At 40.5% G+C, this 11,867-nt stretch overlaps 2 protein-coding genes across 2 annotated transcripts; both read right to left on the bottom strand.

The window, feature by feature from the left end:
• Positions 1-8,988: 8,988 nt before the first annotated feature.
• Positions 8,989-9,453, bottom strand: LOC145283909 (uncharacterized). Its single transcript, XM_080133009.1, has one exon. The coding sequence runs from the start codon at positions 9,451-9,453 to the stop codon at positions 8,989-8,991; it is 465 nt and encodes a 154-aa protein (XP_079989135.1).
• Positions 9,454-10,217: 764 nt separating this feature from the next.
• LOC145283907 (uncharacterized) lies at positions 10,218-10,685 on the bottom strand. The gene has a single exon (XM_080133008.1). The coding sequence runs from the start codon at positions 10,683-10,685 to the stop codon at positions 10,218-10,220; it is 468 nt and encodes a 155-aa protein (XP_079989134.1).
• Between the last annotated feature and the right edge of the window lie 1,182 nt (positions 10,686-11,867).

Here is an 11,867-nt window from a genome sequence, read left to right as displayed (position 1 = left end):
AGACTTACATGCAAAACAAACGGAGGTTTATATTTACCGAAACCAACCATTAACAAATAAAATATAATTCTCTTTATAATGAGTTCAGAAGTCCTTTTTAAGTGTTCGTATAAAAAAAGGAGAATGTCTTTTTTGTTGAACTGTTCATATGTTAAAACATGTTAAGAGAGGCAATAGGTAATGTTCGCCTGTGAAACTGTATGAAGCGCGCGGAGCGGTGAAAATGGAAGAGTGATAGTAACACGCGTGGAACGTTAGAATTAGAATGCAGTTGAGAGAGAGATTTGATGTTTGTGTGTGCTTAAATACTATTTGGACCGGCTCCCAGCGAGCTTAAGAGGAAAAGTTTAGAAAAATGTCCTTGGAGAAATCCCATTGGACGGAAACATCACGTGGGGTGCTCTGTACTACGTCCGCTCGTTTTGAGTCGATTTAATATATAAGACCACGCCGGAATTTGCGTGGGAGTTATTTTTTTATATTTCACGTGCCAACATACTCATAATCATACTGCGCTTCTAAATTGTATTTATTTTTATAACAATTTTTAATCTGAATCTTAACCGTGTCAACTGGCACAATACTCTCCCCAGATTGAAAAAAAAAAATTTTTTTTTTAATATGCTACGTATTCCTTGAAATCTTTCGGCCAGTGGACTTTCCTACCTGTTTTTGTCGAAGGTTTGATGTTCCCGTCATTTTCTGCTGGACTCCCATGTTCTGAGGGAATTTGTTCTGGTGGGGAAATTGTCTGAGGGTATCTCTCAATGTATGCTGGTTTAATTCGGTCGATCGCGATGTTGTCTTTCCTGTCTTTCCTTTGGACAGTAAAATATTTTTCACTTCTGTTCAAAACTTGGTATGGTCCTGTGTAATTTGCACAAAATGGCTTTTTGACTGTATCATTCCTAATAAATACATATTTGTATGTGTGAAGATCATTCGGCATATATGTTTGTTTGTCAGCCCTCCTGGTGGGTGTAAATTTGAGAGAATACATTTTGCTCTTTAATTCCGTCACAAATGTAGCTGTGGGTGAAATGTCTGTGTATGCATTAAAATATTGTCCAGGTAGTGTGACTGCTGATCCAAAAACTACATCCGCTGGCGTGCTTTGTAAATCCTCTTTTATCGTGTTTCTGATCATTAATAGGATTAATGGTAAATTATCTGACCAGTCTGCGTTGTTAAGACTCGTAGCCAAAGAAGTTTTTAGCTGTCTGTGAAAGCGTTCGAGCAGGCCGTTCGAACAAGGGTGACAATTTTTAATCCGAATCTTAACCGATTATTAGTGCACGATACATAAATATAATTGCTTTACTTAAAATTCCATTTTCGTTTGTTCTTAATATTACAAATAAACACCAGTTTTTCATCTTTTTTTTACACGGTGGTCACCACTTATCAAGGCCCAGAAGCTACTCAGGGATAAGAGTTATTGCAAGTACAGTACGTTAGTGTGGAGAGTTATTAAAGTGTTTACTTAAGGGGGCGGTTCATTAGGAATTTGTTTACGTTGGACTTGAAGGGTATGGCATAAAGGTTTACTTCATAAGATCGCTAGCTATGGTATAGCTGGAAAAGTCTTCTCAATTATTAAATCATTTCTTTCTGATAGGTTCATAAGAGTAGTAGTTGAGGGGCAAAAATCAGAAGCTCACAGTATTAATGCCGGTGTCCCTCAGGGATCCATCCTGGGCCCAACTCTTTTCCTGATCTACATTAATGATCTTCCAAATCATATCCTTACATCATTTGTAGACATTTATGCTGACGACACTACCGTTTATGGTACCACATCTAAGACAGTAAACGAGCAAGTACTCTCCAATTCTCTCTCCTCTGATCTTGAGCATGTAGTACAATGGGGAAAGGAGTGGCTGGTTACTTTTAATGCATCTAAAACCAAGCTTCTCTCTTTACATCATCAACATTTTAATCCACATTTGTCATCAATTGAAATGAATGGCTCTCGTCTTCAGGAGGCCTCAAGTTTTGACAAGCTTCTGGGCTTGACCATTACTCCTGATCTTAAATGGAACACGTATATCAAATCTGTTGCCAAGGCCGCTGGAAAAATGGTGGGATCTTTCTATCGATCCAGTAGATATCTCACTGCTGATGCTATTCTCTATCTATATAAGAGCCAGGTACGTCCAAGGATGGAATACTGTTGCCACATCTGGGCAGAAGCTGCTAGAAAGGACTTGTCCTGCCTTGATAGAGTTCAAAATAGACTTCGTAGCCTCGTAGGAGATGTCCTTTTCTCCTCCTTACAACCTCTATCTCACAGAAGAGATGTTGCGAGTTTGTCTCTGATGTATCGTTATTTTCATGGAAAGTGTTCAACTGAGCTTCAATCTATGGTCCCCCCTCGCCAAAATTTCACAAGAAACACTCGTCTAGCTGTAAACACTATCAATAATTTCCCCCACTCTTTATCTGTGCCTAAACCTAAACATAGATTCCATGAACAAAGCTTCTTTCTTAGAACTGCACGCCTGTGGAATTGTCTTCCGTTTTCCTGCTTTCCAGCTGACTACAATATGGTTGTGTTCAAGTCTAAGGTAAATAAGTTCTTGATGAGCCGTTCCATATAAGTTATTAAATTTACCAAATTTTCATTACTAATGATTACTATATTGACCAACTTCTACTGTACACTCCTTAACCCTTATCCTTGAGTGGCCTCTGGGCCTTGATAATGTGGTGATGCCTTTGTAAAAAAAAAAAAAAAAAAAAAAGATGTCCAGGTTGTAGTCAGGTGGGAAGCAGAAAGACGGAACAGAGTTCCACAGGCGTGCAGTTCTAAAGAAGAAGCTTTTTGCATGGAATCTCCGTTTCATTAAGGCACAGATAAAGAGTGGAGGAAATTTTTGACAGTGGTTTCAGCTAGACGGGTGTTTTTCGTGAAAGATTGGCGAGGGGGGCATAGGTTGGAGTTCAGACGAGCACCTGCCATGGAAATAACGATAAAACAAGGATAGGCGCGCAACGTCTCTTCTGTGGGAGAGAGGTTGCAGGGTAGAGAAAAGTCAATGCAGGATAGGCTGTTTTAGCAGCTCCTGCCCAATATGGCAGCAGTATTCCATCCTTGGACGTACTTGGCTTTTATATAGATAGAGAATTCCATCAATAGTTGGATATCTTCTGGATCGGTAGAAGGATCCCACCATCTTTCCAGCGACTTTGGCAACAGACTTGTTCCATTTCAGATCAGGAGTAAAGGACACACCCAGAAGCTTGTCGAAAGATGGAGCCTCTTCAAGACGAGGGCCATCCATTTCAATTCATGCCAGATGGGGATAAGAGCGTTGCTGATGTAAGGATAGGAGTTTGGTTTTAGATGCATTAAAAGTAACCTGCCACGTCTTCCCCCACTGAATCACGCGCTCGAGATCAGAGGAGACAGAATCAGAGAGAACTTTGTCATTTACAGTCTTTGATGTGTTGCCGTAGATGGTCGTGTCATCAGCATAAATGTCAACGAAAGATTTAAGTATGTGTTTTGGGAGATCATTGATGTAGATCAGGAAGAGAGTTGGGCCCAGCATTGCCCCTTGAGAGACCTCAGCATTAATACTGTGGGCCTCTGATTTTTGTCCATCGACCACTACGCTTATGAGCCTATCGGAGAGAAATGATTTAAGGATTGAGAAAACATTTCCAGTTATACCGTAGCTGGAAATCTTGTGAAGTAGGCCCTTATGACATACCTTATCGAAGGCCTTTGATATGTCAAGAGCAATTGCACTAGAAATGCAGCCTTTGTCAAGAGATTCACTAATCCTGTCAGATATAACCGTTAGTACATCTGCGGTAGATCTTGCAGAACGGAAACTATATTGTGTGTCACTAAAAATGTTATTTCTGCTGGAGTGGTTGACTGTTTCTCTATTTAATATGGATTCCAGCAACTTACTCATAACACACAGGAGACTTATTGGTCTGTACTGAAGGGGAAATGACTTATCACCTGAATTCTTAAATACAGGGTATAGTGATGAGGTTTTCCAGGAAGTCGGAAAGCACTTCTCCTTAAGAAAACGTTTAAACAGTTTCATAAGTATGGGAGCAATTTCTGGTTGAAGCTTTTTAAACACTATAATTGGGATGCCATCAGGGCCAGTTGCTTTGCTGGAATCAAGGTTCTTGATTAGCTTGGTGACCTCATGCACAGATATTTGTATGTAAACTAGCGTGTTCTGTGTTATAGGAGGAAATATGGGGAGTTGATGGCCTTCGTCACATAGGGTAGAATTAGTTGCAAAGTTCTTTGCAAATAGTTTGTCCTTGTCTGATGCTGACGAGATGACCTCTGGCCCATTGATAATGGTTGGGATAGAACGCACACTTCTGTTTAGGATCCTATGTGTTATTGGCCAAAACTGGTGGGAACCAAGCCGATGATCAGCAAGTTTGGGTTTAACAGACTGGGCATATAGGTCTCTTGAATTTGTTATTAATCTTTTTAAGTGGTTGCTGGCAGTCCTGAAAGCAGCGTTTGTCTCAGTGCATCTATTACGTTGGTAATTATGGAAAAAGTGATTTCTGTACGCGATAGCAGCAGCACATTCTGGGTAGAACCATGGCTGGCTGTTAGGTTTTTGTTGGCATTCTTTAGATGGCATGAATTAATCTATGCCTACAATTAACCATTCGGTCTGATCTGACACTATAGAAGTCACCTCCTTTTTAAACATGGAATGCAGAGGTAGATCAGATATGAATGTACGGAAGCTATCCCAGTCAGTCATAGAGTATCAGTATACACTACGGTGGAGGGGTACTTCTGGGGACTTATTACATTTCATTTTTATCTTAACTAATGCAACGGAGTGATCGGAGGATCCTAGAGGAGAATGAACGGAACATGAACATAGCTCAGGGGTAGTTGAAAGAAAAAGTTCTACGAGGCTTGCATATTGACCAGTAGTATCGGGCACACGGGTGGGTTCGTGAACAATCTGAGTGAGGTCATAAGCAATGCCAAAATCATGATAAAACCTCCCCTCAACGTCTGTCTTATTTGAATGGGTCAGCCATTCCACGTTATGGACGTTGAAGTCACCACAGATATGGATGTTAGCCGAGGGATGTGTAGACAGTATCTGGTCTATTTTCTCAGATATATGCTTAAAGATAGTAAGTCCGCTGTTATGGAGCCGATAGAGGGCAAATATAAATGCAGTGGTGTAAACAAGTGCAACCCAGAAGCACATATAGGGTACATTAGGATCTTCTCTAGAGATACCCATGCCACACAGAAAGCCATCTTTAATGTAGGCACATATTCCATGCACATGGCAATCTTGGGGGTCAGATTTAGCTGTTAAGTTAGGGTATCCATTTATTATGAACTCATCTAGGGAAGTGGTCGGCCCTATTTCAGTTCCGCTTAGAAAAAATATGTCCGGTTTCGTCTCCTGTAATTGGGTTTCAACTCCTGGAAGCTTGGAACGTAGACCCCTGATGTTGGAGAATGGGACCTGGAAGTAGGGGTCTATGTTGGAAGATGGGGTTCTAGGTTTATTCGAGTTTTTTTTTCTGGAGATGTTTCATGTTGAGGTTTTGGGATTTGTTGAACAGGTCGGCATACTTGGTTAGAGCAGGATAGATAGGGAAAGTAAGAGAGAAAAATACAGGATTTTTTTTTTCCGGGAAACTAATTACAATTGTCATCTAAATATCTTTAAATTAAATAATATGAATGTTTTTTTTAAATCTTTTATCGATTCAATTTGTTTTCAAAATAATAAACACTATCCGAAACCATGGAAATTCAACGAAATGAGAAATATATTTAACCAGGTGATGAATGGGGCATTGCTTTGTATTAAGCGTAACGTTCAATTCCTTTAAAAAATGAAGTAAAATAACGGGAAAGAACTGAAACATGTGCATTCGAGTATTATGTTTTTCTAAACAATTCACTTCTTGTAAGTTGAAAAATACTCGAGATGAGGTCGAAAAAAAATGTACGATAATTATTAGCTCAGCGGGCCATGATCTATTAAATTGCTTCTAAACCTACTCATCCTTAACATAAGGAGCATGTTAGGTGAATGATTTTCGCATGCGCATTCAGGAAACAGTTGATAAACAGATAAAAATACGATTCTTCACAAGTACCATTTTTTTTTAATTTGTTACCCCTTAGCAGCTTTTTATCTGGATTAAAACCGAGTAAAATGTTTTCCACGTGACTGTATACCCCATGTATTAAATTTCAAGTCTCTAGTTCAAAAATTATTTGCGTATATAGGTTGACAGTTCTGCTCATACACATTCTGACTTTATTATATACACATAAAAAGAATATGCTTTGATACGGCTGATATTATTTCCATCGTACAAAAGTATTGTCGAACGGAAAAATAAATATCACGCAGCAGATACTAGTTTATTAACATTCGTATTAATGTAGTGTCCGTTGTGTATTATAGATAAAATTTACCTAAATGAGATAACTTAATAAGTACTCATAAATACCTGGAAAGTAATATTATGATACATACTTCAATAGAATTCTTTTTTAATTAAAAGAACAAACTTTGATTAGCTCATTAAGTTCAACATCTCTTGGCAGATAATATTCCTTTTATTGTTGACCTGTTTATTTAGAATGTTCTTACTTAACCCAACATTTATGTTCTAATATATATATATATATATATATATATATATATATATATCTTTTTTTTAAGTTACCCATTAAATATAAATATAATTACAATATTACTATAAATTATACAAGGTTATACAAATATACTAGATGACATAACGTTTATAGAAGCACCACCTTGTCCAGATAATTTTTGTTATGAATACCCTCGTATCTGTTGGGTCAGAGTCGAAAGTGGTGCAACTACACTAGAGTTGCAAAATTCAATGTTTTAAACTCTTAACGTCTGAGATTTTTTGAGAAATTAGAAAAAAAAAAGAATTTGCTATTTTTTCCAATCAAGAAGGTGTAAGTAAACAACCTGGACACAAGTTTTACTAAAAGTTTTATATTAATAAACAATGACGAAAGATGACTGTATGATCCTAGTTGTCATGTGACATAAATAACAAAACAGGACCAAATTGACCACTTCGCTATGAGGCACAATAGAGAAATGACTACAGTTTACAATATTAACTCACTGTATTTCCTTAAAGTAAAAACGTATTTCCGTTCCCTTATTCAGTATAAATACCATCTATTAGAATAGAAACTAATTTAAGTAATTTATTTACATTGAGCAGAAGAACAGAAACTTCTTACTATAAAAACGATGTATTCAGTATGAAAACTAACGAAATAATTACGGCTCTTTTCACAGCACAAATAGACTTGTGAAAAAATTAATTTCCAGCAAAGAATCAATGACCGCTCAGATCAAGAAGGGAGCAATACACTTACCTTAGGTTGCGAAAGAATCGCCCCCTTCCGCGACGTAATCGTCTTGTAGTATCTTCGCCAGAGGAAAGCGGAAAAGATTTACTTTCAATCGCCGGCAACTGAATCAATTTGTGATGAAGAAAAAAAGAGGGACAAGACAAGGGAATCTCCCCTCTTATATAATGGAAGGATCAGATGATTAACTATCACGTGATCTGGAGCACAAAATAAAACTTTAAAAGGGTGAATAACAATAACAATTCTTCTTGGTTAGTATTAAAGGTTAGTGCACGCCGATCCTTCTCTTCTCGAGCAATCATTAATCCTTTTTTTCACACGATCCCCAAGAAAGAAAAAAAAAAGAAAATGCATGGAAAAACAAAGGATATAAAGCCATGCAATTACTTAATATAGTTAACGTATTAGTATTTTTTGTTTGGAGTCCCTAACTATTCTGAGTGGAGGCTAGGCCTACCTCGTCGTCGTCTCTTAGGTGCACAATCAATACAATACCACATCTGCCTTTCCGGAGGTGGAGAAACAATTCCCACACACCTGAAGTGACACCAGTCATCACAGCCGTCACAACAGATCATATCCTGATCACCTTGCGGGGAACTGCACACACGAAATAGCCAACTCACCTATTCTTCCTGGGAAGGAGTCGTTTGAAGGGAAACTGCACCATCGACCGATGCAGGGATGGACTGATCCTGCCCCTCGCTGTTTAAAGAGAGCTCAAGTGGAAAGAGGTTCTTCAATGAGTGAATGTGTGCTGCATTGCCCCCCCTGCCTTTCCTTTGCAGACCTTACTACACCATCTTCACCATAAAACATTTCCAATATAATACCGAGAACCCAAAAGTGTCTTGGTTTAAGAGGACTTTTAACCAAAACGACATCTCCGACCTTAAGCCTGTTTCGGAAAGGCACCCTTGAACGGCCCAGTGGCTTCTCTTTGAAACTTAAGAGGTATTCATCATACCATAGTGCTCTGAACTTCTCCAGACACTGGTTTCGTACCTACATGGTCCTGAGAAGCCTCTCTCGACTTGGAGGGAGATGGGAAGAAACATCTTCCTCATTTAAACTCAAAAGTAGTCCAGGACTCTTATTGGGCATCAAAAATAGTTTTGGAGTTACTGCCTCCAGCTCAGTCTACGCGGATTCTCGATAAGTTAGAGGGCGGTTGTTAATTGCCCTTGTATATCCGATACTATGGTTAGTAACGTGAAATAATCCATCTCACCTCTACCAACCACCTTATGTAGACAATTTTTAATTGTCTGAATACTCCTCTCCCAGACCCCTCCTACCCAAGGCGAAAATAGAGGGATAGGACAGAATTTAATCAGACACGAGCCAAACTTCTGTTGATAATCGTGGCTCAACATCAACCTCTTAAATAACCGCCCACCTCCTACGAAGGTCTTAGCATTGTCACAGTAAATGGCTGTTGGAACACCATGGAGGTTTGTAAAACGTACCAAAGCCTGCAAAAAGGACAACACGCTAATGTCTGGTACCACCTCAACATGTAAAGCCCTGATACTGAGACAGGTGAAGATGAGTAGATACATCTTCAACACCTTAGCCCCTTCCTAAACCCAAAGGTGGCCCGTAAAATCTACTCCCGTGTGTTTGAAGGGAACTTCCAGTTCAACACGTGAAGCAGGCAAGCTAGCCACATTGGGGGGCAATACTTGTCTGGCATTGTACTTGCGGCACAGTGCACATGAAGCCAGGACTGTTTTCACTGCTTGTCTCCCCTTGGGAACCCAGTAACCACATCGTCTTAACTCTGCCAGAGTGGATGCAACCCCCAAGTGTTGACACCTTGTATGCGCATCCATTATTATAAGCTGAGTTACTGGGTGATCTTTTGCTAACAGAACAGTGTGTTTAACTTCCGGGTCGAAATGGAGAGACCTTGCAATTCTGCATCCTGACCTGATAAGACCCTCACCATCAATGAACAGGTCGAGATCACGCACCAAACCCGGAACTGTCCTACCTGAGGAATCCCGCAGGAATGCTAGTTCCTCAGCATATCTCTGGCGCTGCATCGTTTTCAGCAGAATGGCTGCAAGCCTCTCCGTGTCAACTTCTAACCGACGCAGCCGATGGATGAATCTGAGGACCAAGGAAGTCACTCTCAATAGCTTGGTAAACGAAGAAAATATTTCGAGAGGAAGAACTGTAGGTGGCTCCTCTCCCTGTAGGATGGCATCATTCCAAGAAGAACGGGCCAACACTTGGCTGTGCTGGCTGAGGCATGGCAACTGCTGTGCAGCCCATATACTGAGACCGCTACTTAACCAATCCGGACCAGTACACCAGAATTGAAGGCAAGCCTTGAACCTTTTCAAAGTTAACCCCCTAGTGATCAAATCGACAGGATTCTCAGTTGTTGAGACATAATGAAATGAGGGGGAGAACCTAGTGTGGCTTCCAACTCAGCACTCATCTGTTGGATGTCCTTCCGTCTATTCCGGGCAAAAAGGTTTCTGCTCACAATTGTTCCGGAAATCAGCCAAGAGAGGACGACCTGTGAATCTGTGGCTACATGAATCTCAGAGGGAGAGAACCCTCCAAAATTCCTCAACAAAGTAGGCAGGCACCGGAGAGCCAAAAACACGGCCATAAGTTCCAAGGTGGGTAGAGTTTTCTTTTTCAAGGGAGCCACCCTAGCTTTTGCAAACACCAGACCAGATGGGCAATTTTGCACTACATATGCTGCGAAGCCATATGCCTCTGGAGATGCATCGCAGAAAAGAAAAAGGTTGCCAGCCTCATTCTCGCTGATGGCTCTTCTGGGGAAGGAGACGGTCTACAGCTCAGAGAGATCAAGGGAAAGCTTCCTCCATAAGGACAAGTATTCCGGTGGGATCGTTACATCCAATCCCAATCCCTTCTTCCAAAGTTCACTCAACAAAATACGGCCACGTAACGAAACCGGTAGGCACAATGATAACGGGTCATAGACTCTAGCTGTCTCGCTGAGAATGCTTCTCTTTGTAAAGGCACTAGAGTCGCACTTAACAGCTGCTACAAAAAAAGTGTCTGAGAGAGGACAGTATCTATATCCGAGCACCTTCTCCCATTTGTTGCCATGGTCACTCAGGGAACCATGCTCCTGCATTTTGTTTCGAATCGCCACATGGTTAGAATTACAGGACTGCAGTTCGAATCCTCCCTGACGCAATCGTTCCCGGGTGAGTGCATATAACCGGCACAGTTCATCGGGATCATCGTGCGACATAACCAAATTATCCACGTAAAACTGATTCTCCCTCATGGATCTACAATTATCCACGGGAAACTGCGCTGCATGGTATTTAAGGACATAATTTAATATAAATGGACTAGCAGCATACCCAAAAATAATGATGTTGTATCTGAAGCAGCGTAGGCGACCTCCTTCTTTTAGGAAAAAACAGAACTTATTCCTGTCCGATTCAAGCTTCAGACGGATCATTAAGACGGCCTTCTTAATATTTGCTAACACGACGTGCTTATTAGCACGAAAGGTAAGAAACAAATCTAGTAGGTCACTAATAAGATTTATTCCCTGGTAGGTAGCCTCGTTAAGGGAAGGAGAGTCACCAACTTTGAGGCTGCAGTTGAACACTGGCCGATTCTTAGTGGTGCAGGTAGGGTCTGATTTCAGGACAGGCCTGTGCGGAATCCATACAAACTCTCCGAACCGTTGAGGAGGCACGAAGATCTCCTCTATAATTCCATCCAATTATGATGGAAAACCTTCAAATATTTATCATAAAGTTGCCTCTTCTCCAATCTCTGCACGACACGTTCCAATATTCGCAGAGCCACTGCATGGTTGGAAGGAACACAAGAGATCTTATCGTCCTTCCATGGCAACTGAACGTAATATTTGTTATCCTAAAATGAAATAGACTGTCGAAAGAGAGCAATATTCTGTTCATCATAATTAGACAGTTCCTGTTCGTCAATACCCAGTAACTCCACACTGAACATCTTCTCCAAACCCCTTTGTACATCACTTTCAGGGAAGAAATTCATTAGAGGGTCTTCATAGGTGCCCTGAGAGTCCAGCACAAAACATAGGTGAGATTGGTTGACCTCAGCAGTCGACGCAAGTACAGCATCGAAGGTAAGGCATTCTGAGTTCTTGTCCACAGAATTGTCAGTATGTAAAAACTGCTTCACCTCACCGAAGGGGACGAGTCCTATTAGTGTCAAAAAGGCCTGCTCAAGAAAACAAGGAACCAATTGAAGGCTCCCTAAATGTTGAATAACATCCAGCCCAATTATTCCATGAATTGGAATAAAATGTGTGCCTCTGTCAAATCTGGCGGCTAAGGGACATTTGAGGCGTTCAAATTCATTCAAAATAAAATCCAGAATCTCGATGTGTACCGAAATATCAATATTTTCGTGTACCAACACCATCACGGAAAATGGACAACCGGATCCAATGCTAGCCTCTAATGCTATC

This window comes from Euprymna scolopes, chromosome 8 (genome assembly GCF_053919585.1).
Source record: "Euprymna scolopes isolate OS-2025 chromosome 8, ASM5391958v1, whole genome shotgun sequence".
Classification (NCBI taxonomy): domain Eukaryota; kingdom Metazoa; phylum Mollusca; class Cephalopoda; order Sepiida; family Sepiolidae; genus Euprymna; species Euprymna scolopes.
Note: the sequence above shows the minus strand (reverse complement) of the source record. Positions and strands in the feature narration are given on the sequence as shown.